Below are 25,486 nucleotides of genomic sequence, written 5' to 3'. Positions count from 1 at the left end.
GAAGTGTAGTTAAAACAGTTCAAGATGGTGCTTGAAGGGAGACATTAAAAAGGACTTAACAAAGACATCTTAAAAAAGGCTGTGGGTCAGCCACAGAGATATCCATCTCAAAATTTAAAAAAACCCCAACCAAACAAAATAAAACAACCAGTGATTTCTGTTGCCCACTTCTATGTTTAATCAGCTTTCAGGAGGGTCTGGGTTTCTCCTTATGGGCCCCTGTTGTAGGGACTGATGGAACCTGTGCAACTCTTTCAGGATGTGCTGTACATGATAGTGATTAACAAGGATAAAACTGGTCCGTTAAGTCCTCTTCTCCTGGCTAGGCCTACAGGAACGGAAGAGGAGAGCCTGTGCATGCCCTGACTATATCCCTGGAAGGGGTGGTAGTCATATCTGACAGCAGCAGGTTTCAGAGGGGACAGGGGAAAAAGGGTGCACTCTACTGTGAATGTACCTTTCAATGCCACTGGGAAAAGCCAAATATGCAGGAAAATTTAAAGAAAAGGAAAAAGAGGGGGTTGTTAAATTACTCTTTCTCACTAGTTGAGTTCTCTGCAGAGTCTCACTGGCCACACTCCAGCCTGTTGATTTGTGCCAGACTCTGGGTCTTTGTCCGCAGTACTACATATCCTCCCAGAGGAGCTGGCTTTACAGGGCAGGAGTCATGTGCAGAGGGCAGGCAGCAAGCCCTGGTGCTGCTGGCACTTCCCCAGCCCACAGGAACAGGGAGGGGAGACGATGGAGAAAGTGAAGGTAGGTGAGTCCAGACATGGGTGTGAAGGGTAGGAGAGGAGACCTCAGGAACCAAGTAGGGGTGAAGAGCAACAAGAAGGGACCAGTGGACAGAGAAGAGAGGAAATAAGAGACTTAAACAAGTTGTGGGAGCAAAGATTAAAGATAGTTGGAGGGAACTTAGAGAGGCAAAGACAACAAGGAGCTATGATCATATGCTACCCCCTCTTTCTAGAACAAACTGTCAAGCCCAAGGATACAGTCTCAGCCCTCTTCTCTTGTGAAATCCACTCCTCAAATGTGTGCTTCACCCCTCCATCCTGCCCAACTTGCTTGCTCTGCCTGCTGAGGTTTCCTCCATAGCTCTGACGGCAAAGAGCAACAATGCACGTGTGGGTACCTGAAACCTCCTGATGGCTCAGACACAGCTCCACACAATGACATTTGAGGTGCTCTTTGTGTTATGGGGGTTTTTTTGATTTTTTTTTTTTTGGGGAGGGGGTTTTCTGGTGATGTTAGAAGAATGTAAACGTCTACATGTCACACCCTGGGAAGTGGAAGAAGTCAGGTTGCCTGGGCAACCCTTGCTTGGCCTCCTGGCATGAAGGCATGTTGATACAGCCTTTAATAACATGATTACGACCTATTTTTTCCACAGGGCATAGGATGGACGAATCAGTGCATAGGATGGACGATGATGTGGGAATGAAGCTGTTGTCTGTTCCTCATTTGTTGCAGAATTTGGAAGGTGTGTAGTGAATGAGGCAGAGGGTTGCAGGAGGAAAGAGGATAGTGTTGGGGAAATGAAGCTGAATACCTCCTTAAGAACTGTACTTGTTCTCTGTCTGACAGGGATGTTTTTGTATGATGATGGAGATTTCCCTGGAATCAGGCCCTTTCAGTCCTGTTGCTAATCACAATTTCTTCAGTGTCTGTCTCTAGTGTGTAACTCTGGGACCTGATTTGCAGAAAGCTGGGAACATTTATATCAGCAACTACAAGGCGTATTGCTGCATGATTTTTCTCATTCTGAACAAAAATCCTCTGTATTGTGTCTCCCTACCTGCAAAACAGGAATAATCTTTGCCTTTACTTTTACGAGGTGGTAGAGATTATTTCATTATTATTTATGAAATACGTGTATATTCTGACAGCACTGTAGGATTGTCTCTGAGGAAATCTATGATTTTTTTTGTACTCACTGGGAGGTTTGGATAATAAGGCTGAGAGGCACATGTTCAATGGGAAAGGTAGAGATGTCATTACTACCTGCCCATTTGGTGACTGCAGTGAGCATTCTGGGGGGGAAAATTAATGTGTGATGACCTGAGTGCTATATCCTAATGCATATGAGCAATTGAAGATTGCAAAGGCGCCCTTATGTCTGGCTTTTTCTTACTTTTTTGAATGCAATTAGAAATACAGGATTCAAATAAATTATTACAATCAGTCCTTAGCTGTTATAGCCATAGAGTTACACAGTTACTCTCATGAAATGAGATTAATTTTAAATGCTGTTAGTATTTATGTGCAATGCTTTTGTTAGAATGCCGTATCGGTCTCCATATTGCTCTTGTACTGGGGTACATTTTAGCGTCCAATTCAAATACACTGTAGTTGTCTGTGTTCATTCTTTTTTTTCCCTTCCCATTTGTTCCTGTCTGTGCCTATCTTAAATATGTTTTCCCATACTTTGTGAGAAGGCATTCCTTCACTGAGATGAAGTTCTCCTCTATTTCCCCTCCTTTTATAAAGGGACTTGCCAAAGCTTTAGTTTCTCAAATATTGATGACCAGAATTGTAAGAGAGTACCAGCATTTCGTTATCTGAATTACAAATACCTCATGGTCTCAATAAGCTGGTGTCACGTAGTCACTTGTGTTCGGGTAGTACATAACCAAGTCCAACATAGCCTTTGCTTATGTTGGGGAAACATTTCCCCTTAATGACTGAGAATCTTACTTTGTATTATGCATTTTCACTTGCTTTTCCAACACAAGGTCTCACTTTTACCTAGTTCCCTCTAATGGCTCATTTGTGTGTTGTACTTACCTTTGGTAGTAAGGCAGTGCCTCGCTTTGTCACCAGCAGACCTTGTTGGTACATTTCTAAGGTTTTTGACAGGCTCTCTCCTGAGGTTATTGAACAAGATTTATTTTTTTTTCTTTTGAGAATAAGACAAGTCACCCTGCCACTAATGTCCTACTATCTGCTTATGATTTCTGTTTTTCTATCCCTTATTGTCTGCCATGAGTCAGCATTTTACCCGCCTCATAATTTCTGTATGTGACTTGATAGCCTTCAGTATTTCTTCATTATTAGGCTTTTCCAAAATGCAATTATTCAGACTGCCAGTCCTCCATGATAATAAATAAATAAGTAAATAAGCACAAAGGGAGTTCACGGAGACAGAATTCCTAGTAGGTATAAATAAACCTGTGTACCTGTAACTCAGTCTGCCTGAGAGTAGATTGCTTCAGCTCTGTGTTTCAGACTGGTTTACCTCCTGCTGCAGAGCTGTCATGCTCTGTGGATTGAGTCTCTGTGCTGGGCTTCCATAGCTCTTTTCACATTCAAAGAGCTACTGACAGTATCGTTTAGCGGCCAGAAAAATCCAGCAGAAGTATATCGCCACAGGACACTTGTCATTTTGGACATTCTTTTTCGGCTGCTTGATTTGGGTTTTTGTCTATTTTGTTTATGCCAAGTGATGCAGAGATGTGTGGCTTCATTTGAAGGCATTAAAGATACTTTCTAATTTTGAAAGCCATGCTCCTGAAACACAGAGGATCCCATGAGAATTCAGTAGTGTAGGGAGCTAGAAGCTGGTAGGATTCCCCGTCCCATTAGACTTTCAAAGTCTCCCATTGAATAGTTTTAATTTCCATTGGGATATAAAGAGTTAGCTTGTTGACAGTTTTCCTACCGAGTCCTTGAATAGGAAGCCTAGAGTGTGTGTGGGCTCTGGAGTATGGGAAAACTTACTAGGGGCCTCTGAGTAAATGGATAAAAATATTTTTTATTTTCTACACTCTCCCTTATGGTAAATCAAAACTGAAACACTTAATGCAAATTCCTTCTGAACCGATGACTTCAGTGCAAAATCAAACAATAAGCTGGGGGTAGAGGGAGTTTTTCTGGTATTAGCCCTGAGAGAGCAATAATTTGCTTCCATGGAGCTCTAATAGACTTCAGCTTGACTTCTCTTTTAATATCTGAATGTTGACATATGAAGTCCAGACAGCCTAAGAGCTGTTGCTCTCCTGATGCTCATTGCAGTCAGTCAGAGCAGGTCCTTTCATGTAAGCAGGCACCCTCCAAAGACAGCAGGTCATTTACAGGTGACTTAGATTTGGAGTTTTAAAAATATCATAGATGGAGGTATAAATAGCTGGTAGAGCCAGAAGGCTTTTAGTAAGAAGTCAGGCATTCTTTGGTGTAAAGTTTGAGACCAGATTCTTTTTTTTCTTCTGTTTTTTCCCTTTGTTTTTCTTTTTTTTCCCCCTTTTTTTTCCTTCCCCCCCTTTTTTTTCATTAATGTTTTTAATGCTTTTACATCTGGAATCTCCTTTGAGGAATTTTCTTATAATGATGCAGGGTATTCACAGAGTACGACCCCCATCAGAGCAGAAGCAAGCGTGTGCTAAAGAAAGACTGCTGCATAAGACAGGATAGAGAAAGGGTGAAATTCCCCTCATGTGTGATCCTCGCTGCAGCTGAAGCCAAGGAGGTGTTAGTCAGTTCATATAACCCACCAGCTAGCCATTACTTGGGGGTAGAATAGCGATTCAGTGCGAAACACTGACAGGAATCAGTTCAGAAGCACTGAGTGCCTGAGTGCACATGAGAAGGATGCGTGACAATAAACAAAGAATTTACAGATTATGGGACCCCCTAATGTATGAGCAAGAGAGGAGGGCAAAATAATGTCTGATTCCAAAGAGAAGTGTAACCAAGTTAAGTGTTACTTCTCTTAATTTTTTTAAGTTGTGGCTCAATAAAGCATAAACTGACAATGAAATCTGCTTTCTCTTCTGTAAGAAAAAAATTAAAATTACTCTGCAAAATGAAAAAAATTCAAGAAAATCTGAAGGATATGGCATTAGGGCCTATTTTATGCTGACAGAGGATGAGATGTTTTAGTTTGATAGGTCAGATTGTCCACATGAAATCTGTGCAATGTGTGTTGTTTGGGTAGTGATTTTCCTTGTTGCCCTTCAGATGAAATAGTAAACAGCCACCAACAGCTTTTCAAAACCCTTGTGCTTCTTCTAGTGCTTGCTTTGACTATTTTTCTGTAGGTGGTTTAGCTTGGGCTCAATTATAGGCTTTACAACTGCATTTTATCTAAGTGCTTCTGTTGTTCTGAATTATTTTATTTGCACTTACTCCTTTCCAGAATCTTGCTACAAAAGTAATTTTGACCTTTTTCTTTGAGATTAAGTACCACCTTTCTTTATTGCCTTTTTTTTTTTTTAATATAACCCCAATCCATTGCTGAGCCTGCTGAGGGCTTCTGTAATACAAATATTAATTTAACCAATTTCTTCTTTTGCTCCACCTGTTTTTCTGCTTTTGTGATCTTCATGCTGCATAGATTCTGGGGAGAAATAGCCATTATCAGATAGTAAGGGAAGTAGTATGGCAATATTCTGCTCAAGTACAGTCATTAATACAGAATACCCTTTGCTGCTTTTGTCGGAAGCATTCCCAGTAGTAGCTCTAGAGGGAAGACCAGGAGTGACCTGTGAACAGTGAATAGCTCAAGTATTTGCATATAAATAGTTTTTGTTTGATTTATTATTTTTATGGTACACTTTTCAAATAACAGCAGGCAAACAGCGTTTTTTCTTTAGTTTGTAAATTCAGGTGAATTCCCTCCCCATCCCCCTCCCGCCCCAGCTTGCTTTTATTTTCCAGTGTCTTGCAGCTCTTTAAGGAATTGCTATTCAGTGGAGTAAGGCAAAGGTCAAGGCAGGCCAGTGTGGACAAGTGAGGACACCCGTGCTAATTATGTATGCACGAAGGGAACGCATGCACCGTTCAGAACAGGGCCACGCTGCTGCCTTTAAACAGAGTCAGTCTAGAAAGCAGCAAAAAAGCAGTCCTAGTCTGCACTCTTCAAAGGCATCGTTTTTGTGATGGTTCTTTATAACTACAGCTTCTTCTGTTTTTATTGAACTTGTTGCTGTCTCACCGATCCAGTAGCTTGGAAACAGGCTGCTTTGGCATGCTTAGGTAGGTGTTCACGCTCTAAATTAATGATACTTGGGAAATAAATTGTCCTTTGTTATTGTCCCATGCCAACAAGGGTGTCGGATGTAATATTTGCAAGACTTGTGTGTTCTTAACAGCACTGCTTAGAAAAGTTAGCTTGGAGCTGCCCAGCACTTTAAGAACATGGTGAGACTTTAGTTCTGAAATGCAAAGACACCACAGCTGCTGATACCCAAAGATTTTTCTTTAAGGAAATGTCTTAATGTTTAGGACATCCATCAGAACAATTTTAAATATTTGAAAAGGGAGTGGGGTGAAAGAGTATAAGCTGACATAATGTCCTAACCACTTTATTCTGAAACCTGCATTTGAACAAACCTCAAAAGAATCCCATGAAAAATGAGTTTGAACTCCAGTCCTTTCCATGGCTTTTCAGGTGTGCATTGCACAAAGGCAGCAGGGCTTTTGCTGCGCAAGTGCAGTTCTGCCTGTAGAGGGGTTTAAAAATTAACAGAATCCTGAAGTTTTTCAAGAAATTTGATGTCATGCTTGCTGGGATCAAGCTCCGTACTGCTCCCTTTTACATATACATGTTTAACTGGAAGAAGGTTTGCAGTGTGAAGGAGTTCTTAGGTAGTTCTTCCGCCTCAAGAAGGTTAAGGGAAGTCTGAAAGAACAGGAGGAACTGTGGTGGACTTGGGATAGGCTGTTCAGCATTTTTATAGTTCCTATTAGTGTAATCAATAGTATCCTGCTCTCCAACACCTCCCTCAAAATATCTGCAGTTCACAAGCAAATCTTCTCATTCTCCCCAGTGAAAGGATAATTTTGGTTTGATTTGTTTCAGAGCTGGAAAAGGAAATCACCAGGAGACCGAAGAAAGTCTGCATTGTTAAAGTGGTGGGAACAAGGAACCTGTGGAAAAACATCGTAGTATTGTGTGTGAACTCGTAAGTTTGATCTCATTCTGTTTGAATAGTTGTGTGGTCAGTCAACTGGAAGCAGCAATGGGAAATGATGAGGGAGCTCCTTCTATTCCTAATGTGGGACCCTTCACTAATGTCTCTGATAAACGATCCTGGAAGAACACTAGCTGTTGCAGGGAACTGTTTTTATGGCAAACATGGAGGAGCTCATTGGCGGTTTCAGGCAGCAGAACCACATGTCTTCTCAGGTACCATGCTGCAAGTGCATTGCTATCACCAGTGGTCTTGAGTGGCCACGTGCTGGTACATGCTCATGCATGCAGACATCTACTGCTTGGCATCCTGGATGGGATTTTTGAAACCTTTAATGCCACAGAAGTGCAAGTTCAAGTTGTTTTCGTCTGATAGGGCTGTGTTGCAGAGGAAGATGTTGCTTGCTAATAAACACAAGCCCTCCTCCCTTGTATAACAGCTGTCCTTGATAGGTCTTCAAAGGCAGATTGCAAAGTGCTTCAGTATTCCCAAATAGTGTATGGGACACGCAGGGAGAATGTTCTGTGGGAGACTGCACAATGTGATGCTTTCATCCTAAGGCTTCCATTTGGACATGCTTATGAGGGCAAAACCAAGCATCAGCCGGAGGGTTTTGCAGGTTACAGGCTCTGAGACTTTCTGTCCAGAACTGACCACCTTGTAAAGAGGAAATAGATGGCCTTGCAAATTCTGGGAGGGCACCAGCAGTGGATTTTCTGATTTTTCTATCTAGTTAAAATGTCCATTTGTATTTCTTTCATGATTTTTTTTCAAATGGGAGGTGAGAAGGGAGAAGAGTGGAAATCCCCCAGGTTTAGAAGCATGTAGCTCTCCTGTGTAATTTTCTTCATCTCTTCAGGGCACTACTCTGCAGCCCTCACTCCTGTTAATACGCTTATGGATCAGTCATAACTCAGAGGAGGCAGAGGGGACAAATAGTCACCCAGAAGCACCAAGACTTCACGAGTCAATCTCCAGTACTGTTGGTTGCAGAACCAGCTCTAGTCTTACGAGTTTTGTGTCTCTCTTCCACCCACCAGTGACTGATCCCCTCTGCTCTGAAACAGTGTTTTCCTATTAGGCTCCACTGGTACCTTTAATAGCCTGTGTTAATTGTATTTGTGAAAAATGTTTACATGGGGAATTCTCCCCTTCTCCCTCACCCTCATTAATTTTGCATATTTGGAAATTCCCTGAACAGGAACTAGGCAGCCCAAAAATAACTTCCGGCATTAGCACACAGAGGCTGTTTGCCATCCAAGCAGAGCATGAAGCAGATCTATGTCTGAGGAAATAGATTCCGTGTTTGGTTTTAGGGGGCGGAAAAGAAAATATTTAATTTTAATTCTGTTATTCCTGTTAGATGGGGTTGTGCTGAATTTTAGTATGTGGAGGAGCCTTTTGCAGGGAATAATAAGAAATCAAGGAAGATAGAGGTATTTGGTTTTAAAAGTAACAGTTCTGAGCTGCTCACCAAGTTAAGAGAATAGAGTAATTCTTGAGGAAGCAGGCTGGAAGGTAAAGTCCAAACGATACAGTAATTTAGTTTATAGATCATGGCCTAAATAACAACTTCTGCAGCTGTGTTGGCATGCATAGAAGAGAAAGAAGAAATGCTGGTTAACTCTGCCCTTTTATTACTATTGTTTGGCTGATTATTATTGCTCTTATGGGAGGATTCAGTTATAATCTAGCTATCCAAAGCAAATGTCATTTTTGTGTAACAGCAAGCACTTGTACTAGGTTTTTACCAGGGTGAAAGTGTTTGGTATTGAGGGTGAGGTTTTGTACTAAAGCATTGATTAACAAGTTTGCAAGAGGAGTTCCTCAGGCCCTTGGCTGTCATGCACTTAGTAACTGCCAATTCCCCCAACTGTTTCTATGCTTATTTTGTTACCCAATTTACACTGACAGAGCTTCAAATTCCTGACCTCCAGGAGGATAGAAATGTAATAGTGTAATGTACCTGCCATTCATTTTTTTTTTTTTTTTTTTTTGAGACCTGGATCTGTGCCTGCCACTCTGTCAGGCACAATTAATTTATGACATGAGGTTTGTCTTGTCTAAGTGCCAGGGACAAGAAAGAGGCTCTTCCTGGCAGAGGTATTTGAGCTGTGCCGGGTGCAGTTGAGAGCATTGACCTTTCCCGTAGCACCTCTGCTGCAATTTTGCACGACATCAACGGTGATGCTGGGGCTTCTCATCTGTATACCTCCGACCGTTTTGGTTTTTTTTCTTTTCTTTTTTTTTTGGAGGGGCAGGGTAGGACAGGAGAAAGAGAGAGGAGTGAAATGAGGTGGCAAGATGTTAATCACTGGCATCACAAAGAAACTTTCTTTTAAAAGGGGAGACACATTGCTGTGAAGGGTGATGTAAATATGTAGATTGGATTAGAGCTTATTGTTTCAGAATTGTAATAATCATTGCAGCACATAATCGTTGCAGCACATAGGACTTCAAATACTCTTTTCTCAGGGGTTTTCAGTTTTAACAGGCTAACTTAGGAAGTGGGATGTAATGGTTGTATTTAGTATGACCAAATGCCTCAGGCCAGTGGGTCTTCCTGGAAGACACATCTCTATTGCACAGTGCTTTGCTGTCCAAGCACACAGGCTGCTTCATCACAGCAATGCTGGCTCTGTGGTTGTCAGCAGGTGCACTGGGAACAGCAAGATGTCCTTCTCAGGGTACAGGAGTTCTCAAATACAACAGGAAAACCAATCACACACTAGGAGTCCTTGTAAAGTTGCTTGTACCCCGATCGTACTGTGAGCAGCAGCTACATGAATAAAGTCAGTGAGAGTTTGGTTGAATAGAGGTTTTTCTTTTGATCATTGCTTATTTTATAGTAGAATCTAGAAGTCTGAGGTAAGTTTTTTTGCTCGAGGTATTTTATTCCTGCAGCAGAAGAAATTTTTTCTGCATTAGTGTGTTCCTACGCTGAATTATGTTGCAGTGCACATCTGCCTTGTCAGCAATGATCTCCTCTTGCCCTATCCTGTTTCCCCTAGGCTGACTGGGTATGGCATACACCACTGTTTTGCAAAAAGCATGATGGGGCATGAAGCGAAGATGGCGATTACCCACAACTTCTATGCGGACTACTACACCATGGCTGGGATTGCGCTGGCATCCTGCCTGGCCATGTGCCCAGTGGTTGGGTTTCTGGGAAGGAGAGGAGGACTCCTGCTTTTCATGATACTTACAGCTCTGGCATCACTTCTGCAGCTGGGCCTTCTCAACTGTAAGTTGGAGATGAGAGCTTTCCAGGACCACACAAGTTTGACATGCAAATAAGGGACCCGGAAATATTAGCATTTCCTTTGCCTTTCCCAGATTTGTCATGTCATACATCTGCATAGTTTAAGAAGCTGAATTTGTTTGAAGGTTTCCCCAAACACTTGTTGTCTTAAGCTCATGAACAGAAGGCATTGTGTTCTGGATGATTCCTCTGGTGACGCTCATTGGGCATTGGTCCTTCATTAGGGTTGTCACTTAAAAGCAAACAAGGAAATACAAAACATTTTTTATTTCATCCTAGTGAAATAGCCTCCAAGGAAAGAGCTGGATAGGGATTGGGAAGGGAAAACTTCCCCAGTTGAGTCTACTTCTTAAATGGCTGCTAAACCAAACAGAAGTTAGACCAGTAGGTATATGTCCTCTGCCTATTCTTAGCATCTTTCTGTGAGTAAGTAATATACAGGTAGCATGGAAATTATGCCGCTGAAAGACCCTAATTTTAACACAGTGTGTATGTATAGTCCATGTGAATGTATACACATAATTTTGAGAGGTGACACAGCTTTTCAGATGGGTTGTTCCTCTCAAAAGCAAGAGTGTCTCACCTCTTCCTTTGCAGGCAGTAACCTTTGTCTGGCCCTTTTGAGCAGGTTCAACTATTAAAACTGCTATAGAAATATTCCCTTTCCTTTTTGATTTTATTTTCTTGTCTTCATTTATTGTTAGTTGAGAAGGTTGAACTTGATGAATCAGAGAGGTGCCGAAGCAGAGAGAAGGTGCTTTGTCACTCTCACAACCACCAAACATTAGACTCCTGTCCCATGAAACCCCACCCCAAGGAAGGGGGAAGAGGGTTGAGACATGCTTTGGACAAACTGTGAGACAAACACCAGAACACTGGTTATTGCTGTTTTTCATTTCTAAGTTTAGAAATAATTGAGGGTTTTAATTAGAGCTTTTTGCATTGAGGATGGAAAGTTTTCACATTCCCGCATACTGAAGGCAGCTCCAAGCTAGCAAGAATTGTCCATATTTACAGACTGTGTTTCCTGAAGGCATTTACTAAGTTAACCTTTAGCAAACACACTATTTGTGGGAGTGTAGGAGGGAAACAGGGTACCTCTTTCATGACATGGATGAAACTCCAGCATCAAATGTGTTTTCTCCCAGCTTGGCGCAGAAGTTTACATTCCCCTTGAGCAGATATTTACCATGTGCAGCAATCCCAACTGAAAGTGGGAGAAGTCCCCTGGCCCCACCTCATCACCAGTCTGTTGATAGACTGTGACTGCTCACATGCAGGTTCACACTGTGCATGTCTGCAACCTCCCAAAACTCCAAGTTCTTCTGGTGGTGTCCATCAGGGTCTCTCTACACTAAATTCATCCCATTTTATTTATTTTTTTTAAGGATGTCAGATGTTTGTTTGAGGCTGTTGAGGTAATAAACATGCAGTTGCTTAGTTGAGAGAAAGTATGTCAAAGCTGTTAATCTGCTCTAGAGCCATGAAAATCTGGTTGCAGTTTTTCAACAAAAAAAATTAGTGAGGGAAGTGGAGAGGGAACACCCTGTAGGAATCATTACAACTTTTTTCATAGTCGTGGTTTTGTGAGCCACGTTGCTAAAACTAAGAGCAGGCACGGGCTCTAGGTATGCTGTGCTACGCTGGTACTCTCAGCATGGTGCACCCATCAGCCTTCCCCACTCTACCCTCACCTCCTTATTTGTGAGAAGAGGAAAGAAAGGCAGCCTTGAACTTAAGAGCAACTCAAGTCCCCCCACTCTAGATCATACCCCCTTCTTCCTCAGAAGAGCTAGACAGTGTTTGGAGAGAAGCAGTGACCCTGCTGCCGCAGCATCCTGCATGTTTTAGCTTAGCATAATTTGGGTGTAATTGGCAAATGAAATTAGAATTTGAGAACAGTGAGAGAGAGGGATATTCTTCACGAACCACAAACCTGCAGCAGACCTTGGGGCTTGGCATGCTTGGCCCTTCCTCTGAACTCTAGGGTGTAACCTGGGAAGTCACAGAAGCCCAGAGGGACATGAGCAGCAGCACTATGGCCAGCTTGTGCTGGTGCCCTTCCCCTTGCTGCCCTGTACTGCTGTGTGCTCCTGTGTGGTTAGGACACGTGGCAGTTGGTGGCTAGGGTGACACATGGACCATCCGCTCGGGGTTTTAGTGAAGAATAAGTCTCCCACCAGCCTGACGGTTCTGATGCCCAGACTTTTTAATCTCTAAAGCTTCTGTTGCCCATTCCTTCGGGGCTGCAGCAGGAGGGCATTTTTTCTTCTCCTCCTTCATTAAGAGGGGGAGAACACAAAGAGGCCTTTGTGTTAATCCCAGTGGTAATTCTGGGGCTCTTAAATATGCTTTACTGCTGGTTTGTTATCACTGTCTCATTAGCATGCTGTCCTCCAGCTGAAATGTGCCTGGAAACAGCATGTCCTATCTGGTGGCCAGGGAAAGATGTGCCAGTTGTGGCATGGGAAAGAATTGTGGGAGGGGCTAGGGTGGCATGTGGGATTTACCATTTTTTTTTCTTTTCCTTTGGATAAATATATACGTAAAAACAGTACGTTCTTGTTTTTTCTCCTTTTCTCTCTTATTTTTATCTTACTCTGACTTCCGTGGTCTTGGATCCAGTGATCGGAAAATACAGTCAACTTCCAGACTCAGGTATGGTTTACAGACAAATCTGCATTATGCTGGAAACACTTCCCCAGGAGCAGGTAGATCCAAAAGGCCTGAGCCAAAGCACCCAGAGCAGAGCTACTGCCACAGAGGGTTGCAGGGGGAAAGCCCAATTCCACACAGTGCCTTGAGACCCCAGTCATAGGCAGGTCTGCTCATTTATATGCAGTCTCTTGGTGTAGCATCCCCTCCACATAGTCTGTCTTGCCTCTGCATGTCAAGAGAGGGTGCAGAGGTTTATTTTCAGATACATGGTAAGACTTTCTCAGAAAATCTCCTCCTGAGAAGCAATTCCCAGTTCGGGAATCTCAGTTCTTTTTTTTCCAGAAAGATCTGAGATGACAAAGTCACTTCTCATAAGGGGACTTAAACACCTTTGAAAATACTTTCCCAGGCACCTTATACCAGGCTGAAGTACTGTAATAGCAATGCAGTGACAGGCTACAGGGGAACAAAATTTACCCTTCTGTATTAGATTCGACAGACCTGTCCTTGCCTAGCTTTTCCAAGGTCTGTTCTGCTGAGCAGTTATGACTCCCTGAGGGATAAGTGGTGTAGCCTCACCTGCTATGCAAGAGTGGCCAGGGAGCCTCAGAGACCCCTATTTTGCAAGGTACTACGCTCACAACCTTATCTGCTGGCAGTATTTGCTCTCTCTCACAAACTTGGGGTGCACTGTAGAAAGGGCTTAGCCCTGAGCAGGCTGGAACATGTTTTGGAAGATGTAACTGAAGAGCTCCCAAACACCTTTTGCTCTCCTGACAGCTGATATATTCAGCAAGAGCAAAACCAGCTGTTAATTTTCATTGGATCCAACCCAGAGACTCCACCTGCTTGGGATTACATGTTGATGAACAGTTCTTTCTTCAGGCAGGTCTTGGGATTTGGCTGTAGAAAGGTGGGAGAGCGTTGACTGCAAAGCTCCAGTCCTTTCCCCAGTGCTCCTTTCAGGCACAGTGTGTTCCCCTTGTATGGTGCAATAGTCTCTGCAAGTGACATGACCTCCTCTCTGGTCAGGACAGACCACATGAGCTTGTACAACTCTGGATCAGATATCCTGCCCCTGCCCACAGAAAGTAGTGAGCAGGGATCAAGGGTGAGATGTACTATCATCATGACCAGAAGACAGTTTCCTTTAGCTTTGTTTAAATTTACTGGGGTTTCTCCCTGTGCTTGATAGACACTGTTCACCCCGGAAGCTTTGCTGCCATCCAGCCATGAAATGATTGCGCAAACAGCCTTGACTTCAGGGAGTGCTTTACTGTCCTTGGCATCAGCTGTTCTCATCCAGAGTTGTTGGGCAAGGCTGTAAAGCTGGGAGTTATGACAGAGTTTGCAGACTGATCAAATGCAGGGGCTTAGCACAGAGATGGGAGCACTTTTATTTCTTTCCCCTCTTGCCCTGCAATGGGAGGGAAGCAGCTGGTGCCTAAAAGACTGCCCAAAGATGTGTTTTTTCTTGGGTTTTACCTTTTTTGTGGTGGCCAAGCATAAAAAAATTGGAGATTGCTGCCATTTTTGGCATGACATTATGATTTTTTTCATGTATGTTCATGTGTCGGTGCTTGGGGAATGGATGCTATAAATACCAGTTTTAAATTAGTATTACAAAATAACTCATATTCTTGTCTAGGGAGATGAGTAACATAAACCTCTTGGTTTTTTTCCTTGGAAATTTGGCCTCATTCTTACTTTTTATGAACACTCTTGTCTTGTCAGGTATGAGTGACAGCGTCAAAGACAAATTCTCTGTTGCATTTTCCATCGTGGGTATGTTTTCTTCGCATGCTGTTGGAAGCCTCAGCGTGTTCTTCTGTGCTGAAATCACACCCACGGTAATCAGGTAAGACATTGGCCCTGAGCTCAAAAGATGGGGACAGAATTATCCTCATTAAACTGTAAGGGCCTGTGTAACTTAACATATTGTATGGGAGGGGAAACTCCATGTAACTGGAGACCTCAGCAATTTTGGAGCTGCTCTTTAGGGTCACTGCAGTCAGTCTGCCTGGGTAAATGTGTGTCTGGGTACAGAGAGGCTTTGTTTCCCGTGGCTCCACCTTGTGTCCCATCGTGGTGATGTTCAACGGGTGAGACAGCACATGAATTGCAGTGTGTTAGGGTCTTAAATACTCAGCTGAACCAGATTATGTGGTTGAATGTTGTCATTGCTTCACTTACTCTGCAGGATTTATATAAGCAGCGACCAGGTGAGTTTACAGTGTGATATTAAAGGAGAAATTCCATGAATGTGCAGAGCAGGACATAGGTGCCAGCAATCCCCTGTCCCCATAGAACAGGTTATCCAGGCCAGCTGTAGGGGTGCTTCCGTGGAAGGCAGGTGTTGAAATATATGGTGTTAAATGCTTTTGGTGTGTAAGGGTGCTCTGCAAGCCTTCCTCTCCTACAGCAGCACCCCTGTTAGTGGTCTGCCTTTACTGAAGGTAAAGTCACCTTTCTCTTTGCACACAGATCTATCTTAGCAGAGACTCAAAGTTTTTCTAAAGAGGAGCGCTTTCATCCTGGGAAATAGTAGAAATCAGACAGATGATCTTTGTTGGAGAATTTCCCATAACATATCTTTGCATAGTCAGGGGTTTGTACCATTTTATATATTTGCTGTTATCTTTCACAAAGGTTGTGCTTTTGTGTTCTGGATATGCTTTTAGCAATGCCATAGCAGTTCAGGAGTCCTCCCTAACTCCATTGAATTTCCCAGGAATGTAGGTCATATGTGTGGGAGGGAGAGAAAGTGGAGGAAAGAGCATACTTTTTTTTTTCCCCTCCAAATTATATGCCTTTTGCACTTGGCAAAAGTGTTACTGCAGAACTGTTAGCTAAGTAGCTAGAGTCTCCTTGATCCATGGCCTTTTATTCCAAGCTATCTCAATTTGTGAATGTATTTTACAGATAACATTATTTCCACAGGGAAAGGCAGTGTGAGCAGTGAGATTATACAGCAACCCAAAACACTAACAGCTATTTATTTATGTGTGTCAGTCAATTTGGTGGTTTTATGCCTCTTTAATTTTCTCCTTGTCTCTGTTTGAAAGAAACACAGATAAGGAATTGACTATGGCAGACAGAAGAGAATCTGCCAAGTAGTGTCAGATGTGCAGTGTGAACTTAGCAAGATTATTTTTCTTAAGTCACTTATGTTGCTCCAGGGAAGGGGAAAAAGTCCTGGCTGGGAGTTGATATTCTGCTTCCCTCAACTCTGCTGAGTGACACCAGACGAGTGACAATAGCTGGATATGCCTCAGGGTCCCTGTTTATTTATAGGGATGATGACACTGCAGCGCTTTGTGGTCCTACCACCGCAATAAGATCCACTTGCGGCTGTAATTAGGAGATGTAGCTCAGGATGGTGCATAAACCTGTCTCAGGCAGAGGTGTGATTAAGCTGCCTACTGTCTTGCATTTTGGTGGGATCTCGCTACTCCCTCGTAACCTGCTCTACAAAATACTGCCTTGGATGCCCTTTAGTGGTTAGAACTAGATGATCTTTAAGGTTCCTTCCAATCCAAACCGTTCTATGATACTAATATGCTTTTGGTTGAATCTCAAGGAACCTTAAGGAAAAGGGAGGCAAAGAGAACACTGGGGTTGTCTCAAGGGTTTCCCTAATCAAATTCTTAACCTGTAATCCCCCACCCCTGAGGGTGGAAAACAGCACTATCATTACCTGAGGTAGTGGTGGCATAATAGCAAACTCGTAGCGCCCATCCATATCTGCTGCTGTGGTGTTGACATGAACAGTTACAGTAGTAGAGGAGGAAAACAGCCATATTCATCACCAAGAGGTGCCACCTGCTCCAGCAACATGAAGGTTTCACGCTGTTATGTGGCACGGAGGGGTCCTTCATACCCTTGCACTGCATCCTGGTCTCCTGGCAGTAGGCAGGAGGGCTTCACCAGGAGCTGCCCTTTTTTGTACCAGGGGCTACAGTATGGAGCTCCATCCAGATGCTGAATTAAAGCACCGAGTGGCGCTGATAATCCATCTAATAATCTTGACACCACTGCAGTCTGCACAGCTACTAAACAGAAATAGGCTGAGGAAAACACAGTGTCCCCTCTCCTCATCCTCCACATGCTCGGTTACTATGAAGTTGAAGAGAGATTTGTTTCTTTCTGTCAGTATCTTGCTTTTGTATTCACTTTGCTAAAGAAATGAAGAGTAGGCAGTGATGGCCGAATCAGGAGTTTTACCCATCAGTAGTTGCCTGAAATCAAATTTCCAGTTGTTAAAGAAACTTTCCCGTCTGACCATCCAGGAGTCACTCAGCAGTCACACTTTCACAAAGGGTCCACGCCACTGCACCGCCTCTTGCCTTGGGATCCTGCCCCCTAGAGCTCAATCTGCAGCTCACACAGCAGCTCACACACCCAGCTACCTGCACTGAGCGTATTTCTCAACACAGTGGGGTGCCGGGCTCTTTACTGGCACCTGAACCAGGCCTGGCTTCTTGAAGGTGTGGCCTTACTCCATGAGGCCAAGGGCATCCTGATGTATTACTGAAGCTCTGGCGTAGGACTGAGCGCACAAAAAGTCACTTATGTACGGGCAGGGAAAAACTGTGGAGGTTTTCAGGGACTGACTTCAAGAAGTGGCCAAGCTGACTCAGCAAAGCCCAGAAAACCTGGTCTGATTTCAGAGTTGGCCTTGCTTTGTGCAGGAGGCTGGAGTAGATGCTCTCCCAAAGTCTTCTTTAGCCTGATCAGCTCTCTGGCTCTTTTGTACTCTGAGCCATGCCATGTGTTGACCCATTTGCTCAATGCAGACAAATGGCCATCTGAAGACAGGATTAATATTTCTCTGCTCTCCTGAGGAATGCTGGGAAGGGCAAAGCCCTTTCCTTAGAATGTCAGTGAGGATGTTTTGCTGCTCCCTGAAAAAATACTGCAGTAACAAGCAAGGAACTTCCCCCCTCCATGAACAAGCAGGACCTTTCTGAGGACAAAATTTTGGACCAAGGTCCCTTTGCGATTTGCCCTTGTCAGGACCATGAACTTCATGCTGAGGTTTATGTACAAACCATCCCTCCCTTCTTCCAGTGGCTGAGCAGAGGTTGAAGAAGCGGTTCTGGTCGATCATCCATGGAGCCGTGCCATGGGAAAGCCCCCCACAGCAGCCACTGGCGGGCAGAGGTGTGAGGGGGGAAGCTGGGGCTCACCATGGATACCAGGAGCCCTCACACTCCCTCTGCAGGCTCCACTTTGAGAGTGTTTGAAGTACAGTAGCTGACCCCTGCCATGGAAGACCTCAAGCTGAGGAGGAGTAATGTCCCAAAACACTCAAAATGTTTTTGCTTTCCACCTGCTGCCCATGTCACCTGCAAAAACAGTATGAATTATGAGGGTGCTGCCTCTCTTGTCTGGTAGCTGTTTTCCTGATATGCACAGAAAGAACAAAGAATTCCTGACAGTATTTTCAGTTTTCTCTTTTTTTTTCCTTCACATTTTCATGCTTGCAATGTAGTCAAACCTTAAAGAAACCCCTTCTAAGACACGTACCAGAATGTACTTTCAAGCCGCCTTCTGCCAGGTTTTGATGGCACTGGATAAAGTAAAGCCTGCTGTAATTAATGACATCATATGGAAAAGCATTTTTCTCCCCCCCAAAATCTGAAGCCACTTGACCCATAAATGACAGAGCTGTCTTTGTTGTTGCCTTTTTCAATTTTCTTTCAGTTTGCTTGATGTCCTTCTACAGCAGCTTTTAAAACTCACCTCAGGTCCTTCTCAGGGGGGCTGAGATACAATTCAGCTGTAGCAAACACTGATGTAAATGAGCTGGGCTTTTGTATCCTGAGAACCAGCCTGGAGTGAGATTTGCCATGCATTTGGAACTGGTTGTGTCAGTTACTCATGTGAGTGTATAAATGAAGTTGCAGGGAGGCCAGTTGCACAATAGTCGCATTCAGCTGGGTTTCTAAATTGCCATTGGAAAGCTGGCAAGTTTTTAATAAGGGCTTTTGCAGTATTTGGGGAAGTTGCTGTTGTCTGTGAAAGATGCTCTGCCGAGTCTGGAGAACTGGAACATACATGCGTGAATTTTTGACCCACTTGATGTCCCAAGAGTGTCTTTTGAAACCTATGCTTGCTGCCCTTCAGCTGTCAAGTAAGCAGCAGTGGATTTTGGAAAGGATTGAGTGAAGATTAGCTTTAACACGGTGGCTGGCCGAGTGAATTTGGCATTTGTAGGTTTATGGTACTGTGATTTCTAGTATGGTTAAGTCAATGAAACTGATTTTTTTTCCCAAGTATTTGACATAAAGCAGTCCATTTGCCTTTTGCAGTCATCTGCTATAAGGGCCACTTATTGTTAATAATTACAGCTCTGCATTGGGCCAGAAACTGAAGCATCTGAGCCCCTCTGATTTTCAGAGGGTTTGGGAGTAGATAGCATATCCCAGAGGAACTGCAGGAAACATACTGCCTGCACAGGCTTCTTAAGGAAACAGGGTGCCAGTGATGAAGCTCACAGGGAAACCTCCCTCTGCAGGCGGCAGGGTCTTTGGAAGGACAAGCTGCCAGTCTCACAGATTTTGTTAGAATGAGTCACTTAAGGGTGACACTGCTGGCTGGAGACCTCAGTTGTGCCACAGCAGGAGGAGGGAATGGCCTGCCCCACAGAAACACCTGCAGTGCTGCTTTTGTGGGGGTCATCCAACAGAGACAGACCCAGGAGCATGAGCTGTGCCTCAACATAAGGTGTGCCAGTTCTGTCCACACCAGGGCCTGGAGAGAGATGCTGATGAGCAAGATGAGGAATTGCAAGAGAGGTTGCTTGCATCAGGAGAGAACACTTAATTGGGCTTGCACAAGCAGCTTCTGTGCTTGTAACTGGAGGAAGATGAGTCTATTTTCACACTTTTTTTCTGAAAATTATGTATTTTATTACAACATCAATGTGTTGAAAAGTTCCAGCCACAACATGTTTTTGTGTAGAAAATATTTCAGCGCTCAGTGTTTGGTATAAAAGATCGAGGCAGTGGCGGGTGAAGTCTAATCTCCTGCCTCCACTGCTGAATGATGCCAGGTACCTTAGAGGCAGCCAAAATTGACTTCTGCACCTACCGCTTCTTGGTGTGCCTTGTCTAAGTGGAGAGAAGGCTGGCATGCTAAGCAAAATGTGGTTTTCCTTGACTAAATGTGGGAATACTTGGAGTTGAGAATACTTTAGAGGGCTGTCTACACACTCAGATGATAAAGCTCCTCCTCTTCTTATATGGGGGCAGTTAAATGGCTGTGAAATGATACTTATTTCCCTACACTGAGGCAAAGCAACTCCCTGCTGGAGTGACTGTGCGGTGTGAAAGCTCGGAACAAACCAGGTTTGCCTTCAAGACTTTGGATGCCCTGAGTGCATGCCAGACAGAGGGTTAGTCTGGAGGACCTGTCAGGTCTGTGGGCTCCCCAGCCCAGTGCCAGTGGGGCTAGGCTCTCATCTCTGCCTATGTTTGCAGGGGAGGAGGATTGGGGCTGGTCCTGGCCAGTGCGGGTTTTGGCCGCCTGACCGCCCCCATCATGGAGCTCCACAACCAGAAAGGCTACTTCCTCCACCATGTCATCTTCGCCTGCTGCACTCTCATCTGCATCATCTGCATCCTGCTGCTGCCAGAGAGCAAGAACCAGAACCTGCCCGAGAACATCCCAGATGGAGAACATTACACCCGGCAGCCCCTCCTGCCGCACAAGAAGGGGGAGCAGCCCCTGCTCCTGACAAACTCTGAACTCAAGGATTATTCTGGCCTCCATGACTCAGCAGCTGTGAGTGACGGGATCCCGGAGAACACCACTGCCAACGGGATGAAATCAATGTAACTGGGTGGATTTTTTTTCCGTTTCTTTTTTTATTATTATTTTATTTTTCCCTTCTATTTCTTCTCTTTCTTTTGTATTTTATTTTATGCTGTTGTGCGGGAGGAGTAGCACTTCGGGCAAAGGTGTTTTGCACAGATTTTACAAACCAGTGATGGAGCAGACACTAACTTGGAGGAATTCAACTCTGCTACTAAAGCAAATTTTGGCATCTTCAACTGTTGTGCAGATTGCTCTTGAAAAAGTTTTGGGGGAAAAGACTCACTTGAAAAAAGACCTGGCTGGCAGTAGCCCTTCAGAACTCTTTTTTTCCTGCCATTAAATATGTATATTTATTTTGATTTATTCTCAAGAAGCACTTTATTTCTTTTTCCTTTCATAGATCACAAAAATGAAGCCATCTTATTATAAGAGGTGCAGCCATTCCAAGAAAGAAACCATGGGGGGAGGGGAGTGTTGTTTTCTGTTTTGTTTTCGTGTTTCTTTAAAGGAAAGAGGGATCAACCACAAAGTTGAATTGACTTAAATTTAGACTTGTGCAACATTCTTCTGCCTGTCTAGAAAGTCCAAGTGCCCAAGTTGCCTGCTGTGTTTGTATACACAAAAAAAAAAAAAGGAAGACAAAAACAAAGCAAAACCTGTTGTGACTCAAACTCTGACTGCGTTTTAGGCAGCTTATGTTTGTCTTTATAGCCCATGTGCACTTAAAAGTTACTTTCTAAATTAGTCCTTTTCTTTTTTTCACCAAATGCATTGAAGAAAATCCTACCCAAATAAGCTGATTTTTCAATGTGAATCAGCTTGCTGCATTTTAAGAGTATATTAGTCTATTTTAGGTGGTTCCCAGTGGTCTTTAATAGTAACATAGATGATGCAAATAATTTGACTAATGATGCAAAAATTAGTTTTGCTGAGAATGGCTTTAATTATCAGGAGGCCCAGGATTTCTGACTTCTCCAGGAGAAGAGCATGAACCAGCAGGGATAAACAGTAAGGAGCATGGGCTACCATCTATACTTTTATTCCAAAAGGCAGCACAGCTAGGATTTCTGCTCCTGGGAGATGAGTGTCCTGGCATTGTGTTACCTGTTTTTAGAACCAGGGTTTGGGGTTTCAGTTTAAGCGGACAAACTGCTTAAATGACTGTTGGAAATGAATTAATTGATAGGCTGTGAATAAAGTCTTACTGAGCTGTCTTGGGCCCTTAGAGATGTTTTCGGGTTCTGACCCAAGATATACAGTGAACTCACCCAGATTTCCTCCTTCCCCAACTGCTCTTATAAGATTTTAGATCATGAAAAAAGTTTACTTAAAGTAGATCAGTGCTACACAAAGTGAACATCCAGTTTACCTCTTACTGTGCAGATGGCACTTTGATGGTGGCCACTTGACTTCTCCAGCCCCCAAATGAACTATTTCCTTTGGCCATCGGCTTTTGGTTCTCACACAAGAGAATATTGTGAGGACCTAGTTCAGTGCAAGGACTCTGTAAACAGCTTTCTTGCATTGTAGTTAACCTCCCCACCCTCCCTCCCTCTTCTCCTTTCTCACTCAGGCCATCCATTTGTGATTGCTTGGTAGTGCAGACGTTCAAACAGAGCAGCAGGATGTCAATGTTGTATTGAGTGTCTGTATGATTGCCACTTTGTTTGATGTACATCTTGCGTTCATATGCATGGAAAGTGCTCATTTGCACTTTCCTCCTCTCCCTTCCCTTCCCCTTCCTCCTTTGCTGTATATATTGTCGATTAACTACTGTACCTAACAATTTCCATCCTCCATTAGGCTGCCAATGTCCTCTTAAAGTCCCCAATAAATCAGAGATATGTGCTTCCCAGCGGGCAATGCAGTAAGTAGCACAGCCTCAGACAACGACGAATGCAAGGGGACAGGCAGACCTGCAGAAGCGACAGAGGTGGTTGTGTTCAGAATAACAATGTTGTCCTAAAGCTGCTAATTTTTACAGAGGATGTGGACATTTGGGTTCTTCTTGAGCCTCGTAAGAAACACTGGACCAGTTGATGGTAGTTTTGCCCAAAGGTACACTACTTGGGGTTTTTTTCACCTTTGCTAGACTTGCTGTGACAGCAAGAGCCCAATCTTCCTTACACTAAAGTTTTATTGTCAGACTTGAGTACGGCTGCTTCTTTTTGTTCTGTGCCGAGACCTTTGCAGTCTGTGTTCACCCAGGAACCCAGCCCTTCCCCACTCATGCAGTATTCACGTGCCAAATTTGTGCAATACCTTTTGCCTTTGATGCGAGATGCTTATTGCAAGCCACACACGTTCAGGGAGGAAAAAATGGGTTCACAACAAAAAACTGAAGAAGCAAAACGAATCTTAAGGGAAGAGAAAAAGGGCTTGAATGCGGAGAAGGTGTGAGCGCAGAGGCGGAAAGCAGCTGCCATCCATCATGCCGTGGAGCCAGCAGCTTCTTCGTTTGTGGTCTTGTGTGCCTGTATGCTCAAGCTGTGGTACAGCTTTTGTAGACCATCCACAAGCCTTACAAAACTGGCTGCTTCCAGCACTGTCAGCAGTCCTGGTGTGCTCACCGCTGTTGTCCACAGCACTTTATCGTTTCCTATTCTGGTGGTTGCTCTCCCAGGACAGACAGGCACAGGGAAAAGAATAATTGTTTAAACATAGCAACATTTATATAGTAAAATAACTAGGTGACAGGAATGTGCAGCAATTTATTTAAAAAAAAAAAATCTTATGAAATTGATTTGATTTGCTGGTTTTTTGGTTTTTTGCTTGAAACCAGGTAGTCGGTACTGATCTTCTGCAACAAAGGGAGACCTAGCTTCTCTAGTTAGTCTGGCCCTCTGCCTCTGTCACGACAATAAAACAAAAACTAATTTCCTGCCATGGCAGCTCCAGTTTTGCTCCTTTTCCTGAAAACATGAACACTTCTGCAATGATTATTTTCTTCCACACATGCTCACAGAGTTGGAAGGCTTTCACTAAACATATCTTTTGTGGAGGACTCGGGTACCGGGTGATGCAGCAGGGCAGAAAGGAAGCATGGAATGCTTGCCCTGCCTTTCCTAGTCCTGCAGCAGGACAGGGCTCTTTGCTGGGGTCCCAGCCAGCTGCTCCATTGGCTTCTTGGCTGCATCCCCCCCTCCAGCCATCACCAAGACAGGCTTTTCTCAGGCGGCTCTTTCTGGCCACCACAACAGGGGAAGCAGTCCAAGCTGTCTTCTCCATTTTGGCCTTTTTCTGTGAACCTTCAGTAACCTCTAAGCCCATCAGTAGATTTTTCTTTGGGTTTACCATTTAAGGGCTTTCTTCCATCTTTGTAAGTTTAAACAAAAATGTGAAGTGACATTATGCTTGATCTTGGGGGGTTTGTCCCCTTTTAAGGTTTCAGTACTGCTTTTATTGCCAGACACACTGCAAATGGATAACAACAGTCACCTGTTTGCAAGTGTTCTGTGGCCACTCTGAAAGGGGGTTGTGTGATTTACTTTTTGGTTTCATTGAGCAGGCTTTTTTTGTTGTTGTTCTTTTTAATGGAAGTATTTTACTTAACTGTTGCCACTTCCTGGAGCCAAACACTTTATTGGTCACCAAATTGGAAGCAGAAGTGCCATTAACTGAACTCTGTGAATGTCAAGTCAAGTTGCGCCTGTAGCTGGCACATAAGACAACACTATTAAGTGGGGGGATGATCTCCCTCACTGTAACTTTTTTTAAATTATTTTATTTTGTAAGAAAAAAAAATTACAAACCTCATTTTAAATGTATTGTGTAAAATGTTTCAGGAAAGGAGTACAGTGTGTTTTGTCTAGTGGGTGAGATCTCCCTCCCCATTTCAGTTTCTAATGAAGTTTTAAAGAATCGTGTTACTGTATGTTTTGACCATGAATAGTCTGGTGGTGCTTCCTCATAGCACAAGCTTAAATCAAGTACTGAAAACAGTCTTACAAGCTAAATGTCTGCATGATGTTACATCTGTTGTACCTACTGAGAAGAACTTTGTATGTAAATGTACAGAATAAAATGACATTGTCCCATCAGTTTGCTCTCCTTGGTCTGGCTCCCTCACAGTGACTTCTGAAACACCCAGCAGCAGCTGATGCCTCAGGAAACAGTCCTACCCTCCTTTACAAACAGAATGAGCTGTTTGCAAATCAGACTAATTAAACCAGCAAATTGATTTACAACTAATTATCAATATAGTCCATCACAGAAAAGTAGCTGACTGTTTCCTGAGTGGTGTAAATTAAAAAGAAAATACCCTCCAACAGTTGCTTTTTGTGATTCTGATCCTGAACTGCAGCCAAACACTGACAGCAGTTCCCACCAGGTGAGGAGGAGCTTTCTGCACCCACATCAAATACATGTTGAAGCCACTGGCTGTTCAAACCCTTTTGGACAGGAGACTCAGTAGCAGTTGTGCCTCCTACATCAGTGACCTCTTGGTTACAGTCTTTAATTGCTGATTATGGCACCACAGCAAGGTAAATTCATCAGTTTTCTGCAGGGGGTTAAGATTAAGATAGTTGTCTAGAAGCAGCACTAGTAAATTTTGTTCGTATCAAAAGCTTACGTTTGAGTCAGGGCTCAACTTGCAATGGAAAAAAAATAACCTGGATCATTAACTCCCAGCTGCCCTCTCATTAAACAAAACAGCAGCAGTATACTTTGCAGTGGCGGTCATGCTTTTTCCTTCTACATAGTCCTCAGGGATGTACAGATAACACTTTGTGAAACCCTTCTAGTGTTCTTAATGCCCAAGGGACAGAAGGAAATCCAGTATTTAGCACTAGAACCACAACCAACAGGGGCTAAAAGGAGAAAAGTAACACTC

The 25,486-nt window shown here is 43.5% G+C and overlaps 1 protein-coding gene across 1 annotated transcript in view; it reads left to right on the top strand.

Annotated features, from left to right (window-relative positions):
• Positions 1–24,692, top strand: part of SLC22A23 (solute carrier family 22 member 23) — a 107,432-nt gene extending 82,740 nt beyond the window's left edge. The window contains 6 exon segments of the mRNA XM_027666771.1: positions 1,394–1,483; positions 6,800–6,902; positions 9,923–10,155; positions 12,799–12,831; positions 14,566–14,689; positions 20,316–24,692. Of these exon segments, the coding sequence (XP_027522572.1) occupies positions 1,394–1,483; positions 6,800–6,902; positions 9,923–10,155; positions 12,799–12,831; positions 14,566–14,689; positions 20,316–20,673 (941 nt within the window). The 3' untranslated portion in view covers positions 20,674–24,692.
• The last annotated feature ends 794 nt before the right edge of the window (positions 24,693–25,486 follow it).

This window comes from Corapipo altera, unplaced genomic scaffold (genome assembly GCF_003945725.1).
Source record: "Corapipo altera isolate COAL_440 unplaced genomic scaffold, ASM394572v1 97, whole genome shotgun sequence".
Classification (NCBI taxonomy): Eukaryota; Metazoa; Chordata; class Aves; order Passeriformes; family Pipridae; genus Corapipo; species Corapipo altera.
This window is presented reverse-complemented; position numbering and strand designations above follow the sequence as displayed.